We start from the raw sequence: 20,511 nt of genomic DNA, 5'->3' as shown, positions 1-20,511 counted from the left end.
AATATACAAAACAAAACAAAAATGAAAAAGATATATATAATTTCATGAAAACATTAGAGAAAATAAAATAAGGGTGATTTAGACGATATAAAACTCTGTTGAAAAGACGCAAGTGCCAGAGATGCGCAGTGAGACCGTGTTTGGTTCATTCGTTTATACTGTAGAGAAGTCCTCCCGAGGTTGACGCCGCATCTACAGGTGACTTATCTCGCCCTCAGCCTGCCAGGTAATGCATGTCAGACCTATCTACACCAGCACAAACACCCGCCACCTGCAGGGGTGTGGCGGGCGTAGGTCAGATTTGTTTCAATGCTTTTATTTGGCGAGAGAAGGGAGTTATGGTGCGGGAGGCCTTCAGGTGCTGAATCTGGGAAAAGATTAGCATTTTACCCTCGTTCATGGGTCTGTGTGTTCCTTTTCTATGTTTTTTTTGTTATTATTATTATTTATCAATTGTACTCCTCGTGTTTTTTTGTATCATGTGTCAAAAGTTTTATTTTTATTTTTTTCTGTATTGGTAAAGGTATATTTTTTTAAGGTAGCTATTTCAAGTTTGTGCCAAATATGCAACCAGTGTATTTGATATTGTCTTCTCCAAATTTATTTTTATAATTCAATTTCATTGTATTTGTTTAGCACTTAAAGTGTTATAAAGGATATGATTGTATTGAGTAGAAATGCACTGGGTTTTGATATAATCTAAGCAGTCACTGCAACACAGCCCCTCCTTAGTGCATTGGCCTGTACCTCCGGCTATGAATCCATGAGTGTGAAGCTAAACTGTGGAGGCCTGGATGCCTCAGTGGCCCAGTCTCCTGGAGGAGGGGACATCAGCCACACAGGCTACAAGGCCAGTGAGATGGAGATGAGTGCCAAGGCCACATGCAGCTGCAGCATGTCCCTGCCAGCACTTGTGGAGAATGTGGGTCCAGCCTTTCTGGATCCCATAGCCCACTGGTGGGAGTTGCCAACTGCAGTATTGCCACACTGGGCAAGCATGGCAGCCTGGCAGCATTATGATAGGCACCTAATGTGTATTGTATACACATCACAACTGGCATTCATTGTCACTCATGTCATGTACACAGCCACATACCACAATGTTCCACTATGTTGCAAGGGTATCTCACTCACCTACATTGGCACAGAATGGTGGGAGAGAGTTGCATTGTGGGAAAAATAAATAAATAAATATAACAATCAGATATTTATTGCCCCCAATATATACAATATAAATTAGCTTCCTGTCATAGTGCTGCCAGACTGCCTCACTTGTCCATCTTGCCAATGCTGCAGCAGAAATGCATAGTTGGCAACTCACACCAGCAGGCAGTGGGATCCAGCCAGGAGGGACTCACGTACATGATTAAATAGATATCCATATTTGTGATTTAATCAAGAGCTTCATCCACATCTTTATCAAACACAAAGAGAGTGCAGTGGATATTAAAGAAGGGACACAAGAATTGATATTGATATTGGGTAAGCAATGACCTTGATCTCCAACTAATAACACTTTCCTTGTGCAGGCTTGAACGCTACCACCCTCAGGAATCCCCTTCACCCGAACCATGGACACCACACGTGGCAGCAAGGAGATGGTGATCCTGGCAGGGAATTCTCACCCAGAGTTGGCTAACCTCATTGCCAGGTGAGAAGCTCCATTTCATGTTTGTGTTGAGTCTTTATCTGCACCTGTCCTGTCGGAGTCTGTAATATTAGGGGATTGTGAATTATATCTTTAATATATGGAAAGATTAGAACATAAGATTAGTGCTCCAGTTTGCATTTTAAGAGAAAGAAGTACATGTTTAGTATCCCAAGATGGTGATCTAAACTACTCAGTATTTATATATGTGTAGAAAGCATTTTGGATTCAAGTGACAGATTGGGGTATTGCATTCACAACAACATATCTGGCTCTGTGCAGCTCTTGGTTATCCTGTACCTAAAACATGCTGCTGCAAAAGGAATTGACATATATACTATTGACTACAAAAGTGCATATATATATATATGTATATATATATATATATATATATATATATATATATATATATATTATATATATATATATATATATATATATATATATATATATATATATATATATATATATATATATATCATGTTAGTTGTTTTGTCACATTTATCTCATGTTAATTTGTTCCTAAGGATTAACATCTCATCATTTTATTACTGATTGAAAAATGAGCAAGTTCATATTTTCAGCCTCAAGTCTCTCTCTCTCTCTCTCTCTCATCTCTCTCTCTCTCTCTCTCTCTCTCTCTCTCTCTCTCTCTCTCTCTCTCTCTCTCTCTCTCTCTCTCTCTCTCTCTCTCTCTCTCTCTCTCTCTCTCTCTCTCTCTCTCTCTCTCTCTCTCTCTCTCTCTCCCCCCCCTTTACTTTGGTTTGCTCTTCCTTCAGTGAACATTGCTCAGCACATTAATTCTTTATGCAGTGTATAAGGAGACAACAAGAATATGCAGACTTTTGGCATCTGTGGATGTCCCCATCACCTCTCCCTGACAGGATTTCCTATGATTTATGATAAAGTTTACCCTACAGAATGTTTCAGCTACTCATTGTTCTCTTATAATTAGTTATAATTACAACATTTTTTAAGTAAACTGCTTCACTGATATTTTAAATAATGACTATCTAGAATTAAATAATGTCGTAAGGTCATTGAGTTTTAATTTGAAAGTTATTTTTATGCAGTACAAGTCATATCTACTCTAAAGGCGGTGTCACACGCACTTTTTTCCCGTCAACTTTTTCCGTTGTTTTTCTGAAAATCGTCAATATCTTGGCTGCAGCCTGTCACACACAAACGGTGCTTCATCTGAAACTTTCCGTCAGCACAGACCAAGGAGTGTAAACAAACATGGAGTACACACTGCGGCAAAGATACGCTGCTCTGAAACTAGTACTGTGTATTGTGAGACACAGTATTGGGGGCCACTGGTGATTGTGTTGTAAGCCGCTCTTTTCAGGCCTTTCTTCATATAAGATTCATCCTTGTGGTTCCAGAGGCACTTATGGCTCCCTTATGCTTTCCACAAAGGAACTCCTCTGAAAGGTGTGTCCAGTTTGGATGTGGTTTTCCTTCCAGGATGAAGCGTAGAGGTGGTAATAACGCTCTGTGAGACAGGTTGAAACCACGCAGAAAGTCTCGGTCTTGGTCTTGGAAATGTAAACAAAGGTGGAAATTTGCAGGCGGAAAACGATCCTGATCGTCTGACAAATTCGCGCGATAAGTTCATGCGGAACAATAAAAAATTGACGGAAATCACATTAATCGATGGAAAAAGTGCCAGTGTGACACAGAGCCTTTAGTTTTCAGTTTGTAATTAAGTGTATGTCATCATTTGGGTATTAGTGTGACGAGTGACAGACAGATGTGTCATAAAAGGGTCCTCATCCTTATTTGAGAGGCACACTTCCCATCAGTGGCAGATATGACATGGCTCCAAGTAAGTTAGGTAATAGGGAGTTCTCTAATACAGTTAACCATTATTCTTTGTAGTCACTCATTTACCAGCGACTGACTTTTCTCATTCAGTCGCCTTGGTAAGCCTCTAGGCAACGTGTCTGCCTACCACAGCAGCAACCGAGAAACTATGGTGGAGATTGATGACTCAGTAAGAGGGCGAGATGCATTTATTCTCCAGACGGGTACAAAGTGAGTCAGAACTGGACACAATGCTTGACTCAGTGATTGGTACACTTACAGGATTTATTATGATTTGTTTGTTCACTTGATTTGTATCTCAGTGGATTTTTGTGTTGGTTTGTAGGTCTGATAACATGCAGCTTCACTACAAAGCTTCAAAACTTAGACTCCTTGACCACTTCACCTCATCTCATCAGTTCATTGTGTTTTTTTTCTGCATTTGATATTAGATCTGTTAATACACAAGTCTGACAGCATAATGGAAAATACTTTGAATTGTTTTCTAACTGCAGTTTACAGTATAAGAAAGAACACTTATGGAGCATTAGTGGTATTCAAACCCAATATCTGTAATTCTATTTGCTTCAAATGATAATTTATCTCAGATGTTCTTGTGTGTGGGCATGCTGTGTAGTGTAGACCTGGGCGTGATGTCATGCCTCATTTCCTTTACTGGCAACACACACACACACACACACACACACACACACATAAAAAAAAAAAAAAGCTTACTCATGGAATAGTTTAAGGAAATTTATAGTAGGATCACATATATTATTTTTGTTTTTCATTACATATTTATATATTGCCTAACATATACCAGAAGGTAGTAGGCTACATTTACACGTAGTATTAACACATTCATATTTAGTGCCATTTTCAGATAAAGCTGTTCCTATGCCACAAACCATTCCTCAACAGGTTTATATATATATATATATATATATATTATATATATATATATATATATTATATATATAATATATTTATATATATATATATATATATATATATTGCGTGAGAGGCTATGAGTTAATTTCTATATTAACCTACTTAAAGAGGAGTGTTCAGCTTTGTTTAGAAGTTGTTTATCTAAATGCGGTTGTATTTTAGCCTCAGTTTGGTGTATGAGTCGTAGCTGATTTGTGGCTTGTAAGTACCAGGGCTGACCGAGTGAATGGTTGATTTAATATGTTTAGCATGATATATTGTTGCTATGATACATTATATGATTCATATCTTAAGCCAAAATATGTTTTTAAGGATTCCTCTCTCTCTCTCTCCTCTCACTCTCTCTCTCTCTCTCTCCTCTCTCTCTCTCTCTCTCTCTCTTCTCTCCTCCTCTCTCTCTCCTCTCTCTCTCTCTCTCTCATCTCTCTCTCTCTCTCTCTCTCTCTCTCCTCTCTCTCTCTCTCTCTCTCTCTCTCTCTCCACTATAGGAAAGATAGGACACATTTTTGCACAGTGCTTAGTACAATTCAGAATTACATTACATATCTTGTATTGAATTTCCAGTAATTTGCAACAGATACAAAAGTGTGAACTGCTTGATTTGAAAATTTCAGACTTTGGGGTCATGTTTATATAGGATATTTAGAGAATAATATTTTGTGCCAATTATATGTTGATATATTTATGAAGATTAACTTTTGTTGATTGAAATAATTACCATATGTTCTCATTGTATTTCCTTGCAGTATTGTGCTCAGAATTATGCTTATTCTTTTATATAATGCTTAATCCAGTTTCATACAGTTCAGTTGAGCAGACCAGTGCAGTGCTAGAAATTTCATCTTTCAGGAATCAATCCAGCATCCAGCTTCAGTAGTTCCCAAGATAGAGTTGGCTGTGTAGTGTATGCAGCCCTTCCCTTAAAATAATTTGTATTTTATTTCCTTTAATCTCCCAGTCGCCTGTCTGGCTTTGTAATGTGTGGAGGTGACACAATGCTGGCCGCGACTGCAGCTTCCTTGCACGCACTCACTTGTTTCCTCCATCATTTCCCTTAACACTCTACTTCTCAGCAAGCAGCAGGTGAAGATTTTTGCTAATTCCATGATTGCTTTCATAACTTACCACAAAAATTGCCTAACTCATTTCCATGATCATATAAAAATAAACATTGGAAAATATCCAACTGTTAACATATATGATGGTGGTAAAAGAACATCAAGGGCAACCATGGAATTGGCATAAGCATTCGTAAATTGCCCAAGCTTTGTGTAGAAAGCCTTGACCAGTTTTATTTGTGTGTGCGGCATCATTACAGCCGGCTAGAGGCGCCAGTAGGGAGGGCGGAGGTGAAGGAAATGGCCAACCGAGAGACAAGTGTTGAGATCATGGAGTCTGTGAGAGAGAAGAGCGTTTACCTCATACAAACAGCCAATCCCAAGTAAGACATAGGAGAGTTGGAGGTCATTCTGTGTCGACCCACATAGCTAGCATAACTTGCTGTGCCAGTCTTCAGGTGATCTCGGAGCTAGTCCAGGTGTGAGGAAGGTGTGACATGGCAGGTGGGTAAGTTCAGTAAGTACTTAGCATTAAGGCTTCATTGAGGAGTGTTGTGTGTGGATCACCTCCTTTCACTCAGTCATGGAGTACAGGGAAGTCCTCAGTTTATAACAGTCTCAACTTCCGCCATGTCATGATTATTGACGCTGGCAGTGCTTGTCTCTGTACATTTCCCTTTGCTGAATTTTTATTTTTGTTAATGATTTATTTAATTACTTTTAATTTATTGTATGCCCTCCATGTGTTTTTTTTACAGATGTTTTTATGCCCTAGATTATGACTTTACAGTACTATAGCATTAGCACAGTTGAGTGACATGGTGTAGGAGCTTACTTAGGCTGGTTCTGATCTATGCCAAAAATTGGTTTACGATGTGGCTATGCCAAAAATTGGTTTACGAAGTGGCATAGGAACAGAACTCTGTTGTAACTCAAGGATCCCCTGTATATGGTCACTAGGTGCAAGTATACCATGTGGTAGCCACTGCCTAGCACTGCTAACTTATCCATTATCCTTTATCTTCTGCTGCTATATAAAGAGGTAAGGTGCCTGTCATACTGTTTATACTTTACCATGATCTCTTTAGATCTTAGGACTTTTCTCCATCCTACCTAAATTTTGGGTCAGTCCTTCTCATGTTAGGAATGAGCAAGACTCATCTTATAGCATTGAGATATATGTCTACTAACTATGCTTATAAATTTAAGTGACATGACAGAAACATGCTTTTGCTACTTTTTCACTAGTATAAGCTAAATACCACACTATGCTGGCTTATGGGGAGCTCATCGGTGGGGCCACAGTGTGGAAGACGACAAAGCTCACACTGTCTCCTCCCTGGGCCAAGATTGAAACCCAGGTTCTCTTGGCTGTGAGCTGCCTCAGGATAGGAGGTAAACTTACACTGTAGACAAGTGTGTGATATATATGAGTAAACTTACACTGTAGGCAGGTGTGTGATGTATAGGAGTAAACTTACACTGTAGGCAAGAGTGTAATGTACCACATTTATCTTTCTAGTTGACATGCTTGAAGTATACCTACTTACTCCAGACTGACTTGCAGCATGCTCTTTTTTTAATATTTTGCCCATTAAATAGTTTTGCTAAATTTTCCCTGTACACAAAGATGTTTATGATTCCAGGATATGTAGTAACTATAATGAAAGTTGAATATGAAGTGTTTAAACCTTCAATCACCAGGAAATTTTGTTTCTATAATATATAGTAAATTGTCATTTAAACTTGCAAATGTGTCTCATTAATAGAGGTTTCCACTCTAAAATGCAGAATACATATCATATTGTTAGGGACAGTTAATGTGTGATAAGACAATACAAGCTGTAGACAGAAGATGTGCCATAAGCAGTAAACATAGGAAACACTCAAGCCAGGATGTTGATAATAAAGTAGCAGAAACCGGTCTGTTACTTCATCATTACACTCGTGTGAATGACTCGTGACTGTTGTCCACAGTCCAACCTATGATGTGAAAAGAAAAGAAAACTTTCAAAGTATTTTTCCTTCATCAAAATTCCAGTAGTCTGTGATGACGTCAGCTTATTTTGTCCATACCTTGGCTGGCTGCAGTACGGCAGCACTGTGCCTTCCTACACACCCTCCCCTCATGTCAATGGTCTTAACATTTTAATTCCTAGTCATAATTCACCTCTGTATTTCTATTGTAGTAATAATGTACATAACCAATGTTCAAAGTATTCTTAGTTTGTTGACATCATGTCACTTTTGCCTTGGCTCCTTATCTTATTTTTCTTCACATTCATGAAATTCATACATATTATTAAAAGTAGTGAATTATGCTTCTGTCACCTTTCACATCCCACATATTGTCCACATACTGCTCATTTCTTAGTTTGAATGTAGGTTTCAGAGCATTTCAGACATTATTAAACCTTTTATTACATTACACAATGCACACAAAAATTACCCAAAAGAGATTTTTTTCTCAAGTTATTTATTTATTTATTTTTAATTTTTTTTAAGCATAGAGAATTACTTCTGTATAATTATAGTGTGAAATATGAAATACACCTCAGTATGACTCGTTTCCATGAAATCTAATGCTAACATTTAGTTCACTATGTTGATGCTGAATTGCCATCAATGCTGCAGGGACGTCAACAACAACATTATGGAGCTGTTGATCATGGCCTATTGCCTGCAAGACTTCCTCAGCCCGCAACATTGTGGGGAGTCATTCCGTACCTACCCTACTGCAAACAGAGCAAGATGAGGAAGCGAGGCAGCATTGTCTCCAAGCTGCTTGCTAAGATGATGTGTGAGTTAAACAGTTTTCTGTCTCTCTGTGCATACTAGTACCCTATTGTGAACTCCTGAACATTTGCTCTGTTAAATTTAGTCCTATATGTGGCTTAATATATGATTTGCTCATATATTTTAGTCCTGTTACTCACTTTCCTCTTTCTCTGTCTTCTTGCCTGGTCACTCAGGTTGTATAATTTATGTTGTAAGTTGAAATTTGTTACTGTCAGTTATGGCACATTAGTAATACCATTGAGTTGAATCATATTTTTGCTATTCAGTTAATTTCACACCCAAAGTTTAGTTTTATATATCTGTTATAAGTATTTTCATCATCTGAATTGTGTCTTTCTCTCTTTTCCAGTTAGTTTGTACAGGATATGTTGTATTTCTTTGCATATACTTGAGGTTTGAAGTGTTATCTAATATGATATCAAAGGATTAGATGAAAGAATGTCTCAAGAGAGAAACATTTGAAAAAGCCTCAGAGGAAATAGCGATCCAGAAAAAGGGATTTAAGCAGGAAAGAAGACCTCATTTGACATCCAGTTGTACCTTCTTTGTAATGCTCATTTCCTGTGCATATCCCACAGACAGAGGCTGGCATGACGCACATCATCACCATGGACCTGCACCAAAAGGAAATCCAGGGCTTCTTTGAGTGTCCTGTTGACAACCTGCGAGCCTCACCCTTCCTTCTGCAGTACATCCAGGAGAGCGTAAGGCATCAAACACACACACACACACACACACTCTCTCTCTCTCTCTCTCTCTCTCTCTCTCTCTCTCTCTCTCTCTCTCTCTCTCTCTCTCTCTCTCTCTCTCTCTCTCTTCTCTCTCTCTCTCTCTCTCTCGTCTCTCTCCTCTCTCTCTCTCTCTCTCTCTCTCTCTCTCTCTCTTCTCTCTCTCTCTCTCTCTCTCTCTCTCTCTCTGCATTGTCCAGCCCATGCCTGAGATACATAATTTTTATGGTCGTTACGTTCAAAGTCAGGCTTGTCAGGGGAAGTGTGTGATGTTGACTGGTTGACAATACAGAACTTTACATTGTTTGGAGATGGTGGACTATGGGGCAGTATTACATGGATCATTGTTTACAGAATGAACCTTTTTGTCTCATTGTTTTTTTATCTGTTCTGTGTTTTATATGCATTTGTTGTGTAATATCAGTGCCATCTGCTGTGCACTCTGAATATTAAAAAAAATAGTAATGATAGCTCACGAGTGACATGGTTCTCTAGGTTAGTTTTATGTATTGTACTGTGTTCCATTAGCAAGCCAGTTCTTTTACTTGTAGATCCCAGACTACCGCAATGCAGTGATCGTGGCACGGGACCCCGGCTCTGCTAAGAAGGCCACCTCCTATGCTGAACGTCTAAGGCTAGGTGAGTTGGTTCTCTGTATTATGCTCATGTTGACACCCTTCACTGCATGACAAACAAGTGAGCAACATTGTAGTGGAGATACATTATACAAGGCACTTTTTACCTATTTATGGCAGGGCAAGCTTAAGTCACTTGAAGGTACTATACAAGGAACGTTGCAGTGAGTTATTGCAGTATGTGGAAATCTTGTTTTTTTGTGAGATTGAAATGAACAAGACACAACACTTGCAAGATATAAGATGCAACAATTTTTGTGTTTAAATGTACTGGACACACAACATAATATAAAATGTAAAGGCAAGCTGTAAATACCATGTGTCCACTTGGATTTACTCATACACCATTGTACTGAGGCAAACATTCTGCCAAGGAGACAATAATCAGCTTATAAATTAGGATACTCAAGATAGTAGTAGCTGATTTCCCTGGTTATTTGCAATATTGTTGTGATGATCACTAATCTGTAAATAATGAGCCTTTCCAAGGCAATATTTATTATTTAATTATTTGTCGTTTTTTGAGTTAAACATTCAAAACTGTATTATGCACCTACCATATTGTCTTGTATGATTTTCTATATCTGGAAGAGACAAGAAATAGCAAACAACAGCAAACCAGAGTACTGGTAGTGTGCTGTCTTGGAACATGTATCTTTGTTTACACAAGCTGTCAACCACCAGCATCACACCACTGCCTGCCTCTGTTCAGTCTGTTCAGCAAATTCTTCTGAGACATACTGCCATGTTCAGTTCTGGATCTGCTGCTTGGTATGTTTTCTACCTAGCTTCAGCAGTCATCTGACTGGCAGCACACCCATTGTTGCAGTTACATAGTACAGTATAGTCTGCATGGATCACCCAGTGTACTGTAGGAGACAATAGACAGTATACTAGCATATTTTTACAGCCTTAGAGAATGTTGATAGTTGGCTTGCAAAAGTGAAGCACAGGCTGAGTAGGTGACATGTTGCAGGTGCCATAGTCATGTGTACATATTCATACTGAGGAGGAGGATTGAGATGATTGATGGGCACATTAGCATTATAATTGACTTTGTTTTATCTCACACTTATCTCTTATCCCTTTAATTCATCATTACATACAGTATGTGATAGTCTGGTACGTGGTACACAATGCAAGGTAAGAATATACTCATGAGTAATACTGAGAAAACACCAGGTAAGAATGTGAACTGTTGAAAGTAATCTTGAAAGAGGTGATTTCTCTCAAAGGAATTTTAATTTGGTTATTTATGATCTGTTTCTTTGGCCATGTGGACACAGTGAAGGAATGGTTAGGTGAGGTCGAAAAAGCAGAGATTTAATAGGTAAACTGAAAAAGATGGGATATGGACCTGAGAACTGTGGTTTGTTGTGCAACCATGGGACATGTCACCAGGCAACTAAAACTGACTACCAAACAAGGAGCTTCCCTTTAAAAATGATGGTATTGATAGTCCATTCAGTTATTTGCTGCAAGTTATTTATGTTTTCATTCATTTGTTAGTTTTCTTTCATGGAAATAAATATTCTTAGCAAATATGTTCATATTTTGTGTGATGTAATGTTTTGGACAGCTAATTTTCATAACACAAACTCTTATTCCTCACATTACCTGTAGTCTTTTCTTCAAGACCTGTGTTGTGATGTGCACAGTATTTATGTATTCCCAATGTGAGATGGTGAACTTATCTCAAAAGATTTTACTGGAAGCCATATATTTGTTCAGGAAAGAAGAAAATAGATAAAATCAATCAAGGTATATATATATATATATATATATATATATATATATATATATATATATATATATATATATATATATATAATAGATAGATAGATAGATAGATAGATAGATAGATAGATAGATAGATAGATAGATATAGATACATACATACATACATATAGATACATACATTCATACATACATACATACATACATACATACATACATACATACATTAAAACAAGGTAGCTGAGATGACCAAATCTTGCCTCATTGTAGGTTCATAATTACAGAGAAATTAAATAAATAAATGAAAGGAGGAACTACTGAAAATGGAAGGATTCAACCAGTGGACCTAGTAAGATAATTTGTCTGAGACAATATCTTTAGTTGCCTTTATCTTTTGAGAGTGTAACAAGACAAGTTTTAACCTTGGTCAAGCTCTGGATGAATTAATGCAGCACCAACAGCATTAACAGCAACAGAACCTGAAATGCTTATCTAACTCTTACCAGTCTGAGTTTATTCTTGCAGTCTCATGCTAAAAATAATAATAGATATATTAGCTGCTTAATGATGCTAAAAAATCCCTAATCCATCTCTCCTGCTCTCCCCGTCATTCTGTAGGAAATGGTGAGTATGTAACATGTTTCTTTAGAGAGATTTTGGGCACCAGATGTTTTTGATGCTGCAGCTATTTCTAGTGTTTAGTTACTCCAGCAACTGTTAGAGGCTTGGTCTTGTGGCTCACAGAAATGCCTGGTGTACAGATGAATGCTTGTGCCTGTCATTACTGTTAAATCTCTGTGGCCCACAGCCCAAGCCTTTATCTTACTACTGTTGACTGTCCTGGTTCATCTTGCATGTCAACTACTGAGTTAGCAATAGGAAATGAAATCATGTTAGCTTTATAAAATTATCAGCCAACTTTGTTCTGTGCTGTTCTGAGACACTCCAGTATCCTTCCTGCATCCTAGTGTGGCATATGCTTGATTTAGGAGTTTACTGTGATAGGTGAAAAAAGTTGTTAATGTTGAAGTTGAGCTTTGTCAAGTAGGATGGTACATTGATTATTTCATGGAAGGCTAGAGAACTGATTTTGTAAGACAGTTTGTATTTGTTTTTATAAACCTCACCTTGTTCACTTTTCAGAGGGCAAACAAGATGAGGTTTATAAATACTTGTATGTTGCTTTTCATGTTTCAAAGAAATGTTTAGACTGAATTCTAGGTGGAAAATGGAGAAAATAACAATGAGTGGAAGTTAAAGAGTACTGTAGAGAAAATAAATGTTCTAACCCTAACTTGATACTTGAATTACTTGAAAATTATACACCTTTTATACCCTGTTCACACAAGGCTGCATTTCTTCACACACATTAACAGAGACAATAACATTGTATGAGGGTGAAGACATGTGCACACCCTCATGCATGGTCACTGTGTCTGCTAATGCACATCTACCATTGCCTCATGTAAACAGGGACCTAAAAGACACCAGACTACTAGGGCAATATTTCTGTGCCACTGTCCTCTTAGATTGAGGTGCCTGGGACACAGTCTGAAGCACCTTTGCCACACTGGATATTGTGTTCCAGTTGTTATAAGCTTCTGCTGTTAGGAACACTTGTCATTTCACCTTCTAACACCCTATACTGCTGTAGCCTAGTAGCTTCTTGGCCATACTCAGTAGTGTCATGTTGCCATCTGTACTACTACATAGGTACATATTGCCAGCAGTGTTTGTGTACTGTACTATTTATAATGTTGAATTATTGTGTCTTCATGAAAAAATGAGAGCCAGAATCTTAAAGTTGTTGTTCATAGAAAACTCACTTGGTATTTACATTTTATTATGTATGTATCTGTTTTCTCTCTCTCTCTCTCTCTCTCTCTCTCTCTCTCTCTCTCTCTCTCTCTCTCTCTCTCTCTCTCTCTCTCTCTCTCTCTCTCTCTCTCTCTCTCTCTCTCTCTCTCTCTCTCTCTCTCTCTCTCTCTCTCTCTCTCTCTCTCTCTCTCTCTCTCTCTCTCTCTCTCTCTCTCTCTCTCTCTCTCTCTCTCTCTCTCTCTCTCTCTCTCTCTCTCTCTCTCTCTCTCTCTCTCTCTCTCTCTCTCTCTCTCTCTCTCTCTCTCTCTCAGGATATTTATTTTGAACACATCATTTACTCACAATAAGCAGTAAATTTATACAACACTAAAATACCATTACTTTCTGCTCTCAACTGCTCTCCTTGACTACTATCATCACAAGCAGGTCTTCCACTGTCATGGCTAAACACTGATCTTTTTGTACACATTCACACCCACATTTGTGCATCACCCTCTGTACCTTCCATCATCCTAATCCACCTTTCATGGGTTGTAGGCATTGCAGTCATTCATGGCGAACAGAAAACCAATGAGGATGAACAAGCAGACGGCCGCAACTCCCCACCTCTTGTGGAGCATTCCCGTATCATGGATGTGGGCGTTGGTGTGCCTGCTCTTGCTGCAAAGGAGAAGCCCCCTATCAATGTAGTGGGAGATGTTGGAGGCCGCATTGCTATCATGGTGGTATGTTGACATGAATCACAGTTTTTCTTTGTTTGGATTGCTGGCCTTTGGAATTCACTGCCTGAAGATGTAGTCTGTGCCTGTTCATTATTTAAATTTAAGGTGGGAAAATTGCTGTCATGGTGGTATGTTGGCTTGAATCACAGTTTTTCTCTGTTTGGATTGTTGGCCTTTGGAATTTGCTACCTGAAGATGTAGCTTGTGCCTGTTCACTTTAGTCTTTTACATGTAAGGTAGAAAATTGCTATCGTGGTGGTATGTTGACTTGTATTTTGGTTTTTCTCTACTTCGATTGTTGGCCTTTGGAACTCACTACGTGAAGATGTAGTCTGTGCCCATTCACTTCAGTCTATTAAATATAAGATGGAAAATTTTTCTAGGTGATTTTACTCCATGAATTTTGCTTGTTTGTTCTTAGTTTTGCTTTGCTGTATCTGAATTAGCCAACCATCCAGTATTTTCTATCATTGTATTTTTTTGTTCTGGTAGGACGATGCAGTTGATGTTGAAGGGCTAGACCTTCACCAAGAGAAATCAAGGGTTGGCCAGTCAATATCTAGACACTATATATCCTAACTGTGGCTGTGATAGTTTTAAAGGATACCATCCAACCACTTCAGAAGAGGCAAGCTGGGAAACATATTAGGATGATAGTGACAACATCAAGCCTAGATAATAAGGCTGTCATTTCAAGCATCCTGTTTGGTTTATATTATCTTAATTCCTTGCATACAGTGAAAGTTGTAGATTATTTTCTCCATTAGTAGTTGTTACAGTCATCAGTGAGGGTTGATATCTATTTGTTCCTTTTCATTCCAGTCTTGTTGAATGGCTTTGGCACAATCCTTGTCTTGAGTTGTTCTAGAAATTGATCTAGTAAGAAAAAACAGTACAGTGGATCAAGCAAAGATTTTTAGGTAAAATATCAGAAATGGAAAGATCCCTTTTCCACTTATACAATTGTGATAGATGGGTTGGAAAAAATGCAGTATATGTATTTGATGGTACTTTGTAATGCCCATTTTACGTTGTTACAGGATGACATGATTGATGACGTGGCTTCCTTCGTGGCGGCAGCAGAGGTGCTGAAGGATCGTGGTGCTTACAAGATCTATGTCATGGCCACCCATGGACTCCTCTCCTCAGATGCCCCACGGCTCATTGATGACTCCCCAATTGATGAGGTATGAGGGCAAGGTTATGCTGAACTACTGTGGGATGTACTTGACAGTTCTTGGGTATAAAATTGATTGAGAGCTTCTTATTTCCCTATTTTATGGTTCTTGATGACATATTCCCTCCAGAAACTCACCCTGGCAGAAACCATGGTAGAAAAACAAGAATGGCAGAAAGTGAGATGGCTCTAAGAGTGTATGTGAATGTAAGAGATGAAGTAGGGGAATATGGAATACTACTTGTAAAATAAGACAAAGTATTAGAGAAAATTAGAGGAATGAGAGAAAGAGAGAATGAGAACAGACTATGAGAGAGCAAAATACAAGGACAAAAATTAATGTATACCTCATGTCATGGCCATCATCTAATGTTAAATGTAGATATATGAACAGAAAAGTTATCATATTTGATGTTCTGTGTTCTTTTTTTGTATTTGTAGTGGTATTGAATACATGTGAATTTAGTTGCAAGTCCCAGCATAGTATTCTGAAATTTAAGACACACACATGTGGTCAGCTATACTGTGCTTGGACTTCTCGGGTGTAGTATAGTAGTCCATGAGACTGTTCCTTTCCATTGTCAGCCAACAAGAGACACCAAAGAATATCGTTGATCTGTCACTCATATCATAACTTTCCAAACCTGCAGGTGGTGGTGACAAACACTGTGCCACACGAGATCCAGAAGATGCAGTGCCACAAGATCAAGACTGTTGACATTAGCATCCTCCTAGCAGAGTCCATCCGCCGCATCCACAACAACGAGAGCATGAGTTACTTGTTCCGCAATGTTACCTTAGAAGATTAAGTACCTACTGACAGATTCTTGTTAGGTGGGTGTAATGGAGGTAAGCTTCTGACATTGCTTAGTTGGACAGGTGGAGAAGTAACACTGAAATTTAACTTTTTATTTGATAACTACTATATAACAGAATTTTTATATAATTCTATGGTAGCTTTGTGTTTTATTTGTCATTGGGGGCTTAGGAAATGATTCATTGTATACACAACTGTTTTTGCATATTTCTAAGAAAGTGCATCAACCTAGGTTTGCCTTAAGACTGCAAAATCTTTTCTCATTGATGAAGAATACTTTATAAAACATGGGAAACAAGTACGTATCCATATTCAGGCAGAGCATTGTGCTGCCATTTTGTATATAGCCAATAACCAAGATATGCTGATTCTCCCCATATCCTCAAATATCTGTAGCACTCCTACATATGTATGCAGTGCCTCTGCTGTGTAGTGGTTTGTGTATGAGAGGGTGGATCAACAGATCTTGGCTTGAGTGGCCCAGTGAATGGTTGTCTAAGGAGGGTGATTATGGAAGGGAGTTATAGAAGCTTTTAAAATCAAATATTGAAAAGCACCTGGCACAGATGGCGTTATAAGTGAACTGCTGAAATGTGGAGGAGGACTGTAGTTTACTGGAAGAATGAAAAGGCACTTGAAGATTGAACAAAAGCTATCAGTACATTAAGAAAGTGACAAAAGTGAATGTGGGGAACTAACAAGGAATTGGTCTTAAAAAAGGTAAAAGTTTATCATAAAATTAAAAAAAGTGCAGAATATAACAGATTTTAACATTGAAAGGACAAGAGATGTGTGGACTATATTTTAAGTTATAGGGATAATAATTGAAAAAAATAAAAGAATCAGGAGATTGAGGAAAAGGGAGCTCAAAGGAATAAGCATCAGATGTATGTCAGGCACTTATTTGTCCTTGTCTGAGCCACTCTGTATGGGATTGCCAGCCTGGTATATAGATAGATAGATAGACATACTTGTCAGAGAAACTTGGGGATAAAATTTGTCGCAAGTTAGCATCACAGTTAATTCTGTGTTCTGAGGTTAAGGATTTTCATTTGCGAGTGGTAAGGGAATGCACATTATAGAGTATCCCTCTTAACCTTTACCTTTAGAGATGGTATTTTGTTATTCCTAAACATATCTTCAGGTACATATAAGAATAAATAGAAATTATATTTTATGCAATTTATATACATATATTGCAAAAAAGTGGGTTAAATAAATGATTTTACATGAATTTACTTGATACTTTTTTTCAAAATAGTAGCTGTGTAAGGAATATGGGAAGTCATATAATTAATGGATGAAGAGGTTAATATTTTACAGAAAGAATATATATATATATATATATATATATATATATATATATATATATATATATATATATATATATATATATATATATATATATATATATATATATGTAGATTTAAGATAGAGGTAACTGTTATGAAGAATTACCAGTAATTGTTGTGATCCACTAACCATTGTCTCTCTCATACTACTACTACCACTACTGCTGTTACTACTACTACTACTACTACTACTACTACTACTACTATACTACTACTACTACTACTACTACTACTACTACTACTACTACTAACACTACTATTGCTAACACTACTACTACTACTACTACTACTACTACTACTACTACTACTACTACTACTATACTACTACTACTACTACTAACTACTGCTACTACTAACTACCACTACTACTACTACTACTACTACTACTACTACTACTACTACTACTACTACTACTTCTACTGGTGTTGCCTTCGCCAACAAAAACTCCTGTACTCCTCTTGCTGCTGCCAGTGTAGCCATAAGTGATCACAGCTTGCCTGCGAGGTCTTGCATTCAGGAATTGTTCAATGTAGCGAGCGATGTGTTCAGTATCCAGGAGCTAGTTATGCAGTAACTATTATACATTTGTTTGTGGTTCTATTGTCTTTAAATATGTCAGTGTAAATATGTCAGTGATCTTCTATGTCATGGTATTATTTTTGCGAATCATGTTTTCGTGTTCTGGTTAAACATTTATTATATATCCATAAGATTTATTAATAATTTTACTTGTGTTTAATTTAGCATTTAGTCATATTTTTATCTGAATTCGCATTTACACATTTTTTTTCACTCATTCTGGTTTCGTAGTAAGGCATATGTTATGGGACTGTAAGACTTTAAACACTTGTACATGTGTATAACATTTTTTTTTCTTCTTCCAACCTGGGACCGACGGGGCTAAGTGTGTGTGTGTGTGTGTGTGTGTGTGTGTGTGTGTGTGTGTGTGTGTGTGTTGCTTTGTCTGGCTTACCCCGTGTGAGATTGCCTGCTTGTTATATAGACTGGTAGATTTTTTATATTTTAATATACCTGTCTCCGTGTATCCCAACCCAGCTCATTCCCCGCGCCTTTGTCTTTGTGCAAACCTTACAAAATAATACATTCATCAGAGATTTCGATGTGCTGAAAAGAATTTTTGCAAGACCTTTGTGTGCAACCAAATATTTCGTTCGTAATTTTAGATTGTACCAGTCTCTCCAACCCAATCCAGTCCCCGCGCCTTGATCTTTGTGCTAAGCCCACAAAATATCGCATTTATCACAAATTCCGATGTATTTAGGAAAATTTTTGTAACCTTTCGTTTGTAACTTTAAAATCCACCACAATCTTTCCTCGCAACGCAACTTAACCGAACCCAACTCAATACAGTCCAGGCCAGCCTTCGCGCCTTGATCTTTCAGCTAACCTTTCCAACAACGCTCTCAACTCTATGGCGAGGTCGCGGTGGTCATGTGAGAGTCGACACGCATCGCCAAATGTACTCTGCTCTACTGGCTGGCTTTAGAACATGACCATACCCTCGCCTCAGACTTTTACCCCTGCTCCTCGCCATCCACCCGTGCCTCTCGAAGCCTCTCATGTTATTAGACTCGACACCCTAGCCCCACTTCCTCAAGACTTCAAATTACATACATACAAGGCGTTTGTCCTCTTTCGTTTTCTGTTCGTTGCAGCGTCCCTGTTTTCTTTTAGTTTACCGTGCGTTCAGGCCTTTTCATGTTTATTTATTTATTATTTTTATTGTTTGTGTGATCTGTTTCCCTTATTATTATTATTATTATTATTATTATTATTATTATTATTATTATTATTATTATTTGTAGGAATATAGGTATAGAGGTCCAAGATTTTTCTTGAGAGAGAGAGAGAGAGAGAGAGAGAGTTGCTATGAAATATATGAACTTCTAAAAATAATATCTTGTGACAATACATATACATAATTCAAAGCCATCGTTGTACGCTAGGAATAACATGATGTAATTTGAGTTTTTTATGCTTTGTGCTATTCCGAAATGTATAATTATGTGTAAATATATAACGAATTTATATTATATGAGACGGTTTTCAGTTCCACGTATTTTATCCTTGACTGTTGTGAGAGGGACCTTTCTTACTGCCACAAGTTAAGGATTTAGACAAATTGGTGTCAAGTTGCTGTTAGTTATGTTAACAACTGGCATGCCGCTAATCACACACACACACACACACACACACACACACACACACACACACACTCAGTATGCAAGACCAACGCAGGCACCCACCCACACAGCTTTCACACACACACACACACACACACACACACACACACACACACACACAGACAGACAGACAGACACATGAAGATCTATAGAGAACTCCTCTGCAAAAAGAGAAAAAAAGATAGTACCCAGTTGGTTTGTTAGTTTATCGACCAGAGAGAAAAAAAAAAAAAAAAAAAAAAGCAATTTTAACATATACAAAATAATAGCGAAATCGAAACTTATCAGTTATTCTAAAGGAATGCTAAAGAAAAAAAAAATCTTACACACACACACACACACACACACACACACACACACACACACACACACAACCTTCACCCAACGCCGCCAGTGTCCCGTCCTCACTTAGCACAACACTGTCCCCGTTCCACTCTACCACCACTCGCCCCTCCTCGTGCTCCTCCCTCATTCATGCCCCCTTCCCCTCGTTCCTCTGCTGCTCCTCCGTACCCCCTCCCCCCTCTCCTCCGCTGCTCCTCCATTCCCCCTCTCCCTCTGTCCTTCCCTGCTCCTCCCCGCGGCCCAGCGAGCAAGGGCACACGTGTCTAAAACTTGCGTTGGGGTTGGGGGACGCGGAGTTCACAGCGTAGTAACATATTCTTTTGGTTCTATTCGCAGTACCTAAGTAAGCATGGCATTTTCGTTTTATACGGTTTCATTTATGCAAAGGAGAATTCTGCATACAGCTGTTATAATAGTCGATACTAATAAGTTAGCAATCGTGATTAAGTTTTAATTCTAATTCAGTCCGCTCAGTCTCGTTAATGATCACTTATTTATAACTTTTAACGTAAACGAAAATTCCGAAACCTTTAGTTATTTTCATTACAGATTATCGGTTATTTTGAGTTGAATATATTACTTTTATCTCAATAATGTACTTCATTATTGCGAAAAGAAAGTTTAAACGTTTTTTAGTAATATAGATCCTGCGTGGCCTTTGTATAAATAGTGGAGTTGGAGCGTCACAGGAGTTTCAAGTAACAGGAATGA

The 20,511-nt window shown here is 38.0% G+C and overlaps 1 protein-coding gene across 1 annotated transcript; it reads left to right on the top strand.

The window, feature by feature from the left end:
* The first annotated feature begins 67 nt into the window (after window positions 1-67).
* Window positions 68-19,307, top strand: LOC135090150 (phosphoribosyl pyrophosphate synthase-associated protein 2-like). The gene is given in 11 exon segments (XM_063986548.1): window positions 68-226; window positions 1,530-1,651; window positions 5,727-5,849; window positions 8,101-8,143; window positions 8,145-8,177; window positions 8,179-8,278; window positions 8,848-8,969; window positions 9,545-9,632; window positions 13,721-13,908; window positions 14,946-15,092; window positions 15,733-19,307. Coding segments are annotated over 10 exon segments (1,083 nt in total). The 5' UTR covers window positions 68-226; window positions 1,530-1,571; the 3' UTR covers window positions 15,892-19,307.
* The last annotated feature ends 1,204 nt before the right edge of the window (window positions 19,308-20,511 follow it).

The sequence above is a fragment of the Scylla paramamosain genome, chromosome 34, assembly GCF_035594125.1.
Source record: "Scylla paramamosain isolate STU-SP2022 chromosome 34, ASM3559412v1, whole genome shotgun sequence".
Lineage (NCBI taxonomy): Eukaryota > Metazoa > Arthropoda > Malacostraca > Decapoda > Portunidae > Scylla > Scylla paramamosain.
Note: the sequence above shows the minus strand (reverse complement) of the source record. Positions and strands in the feature narration are given on the sequence as shown.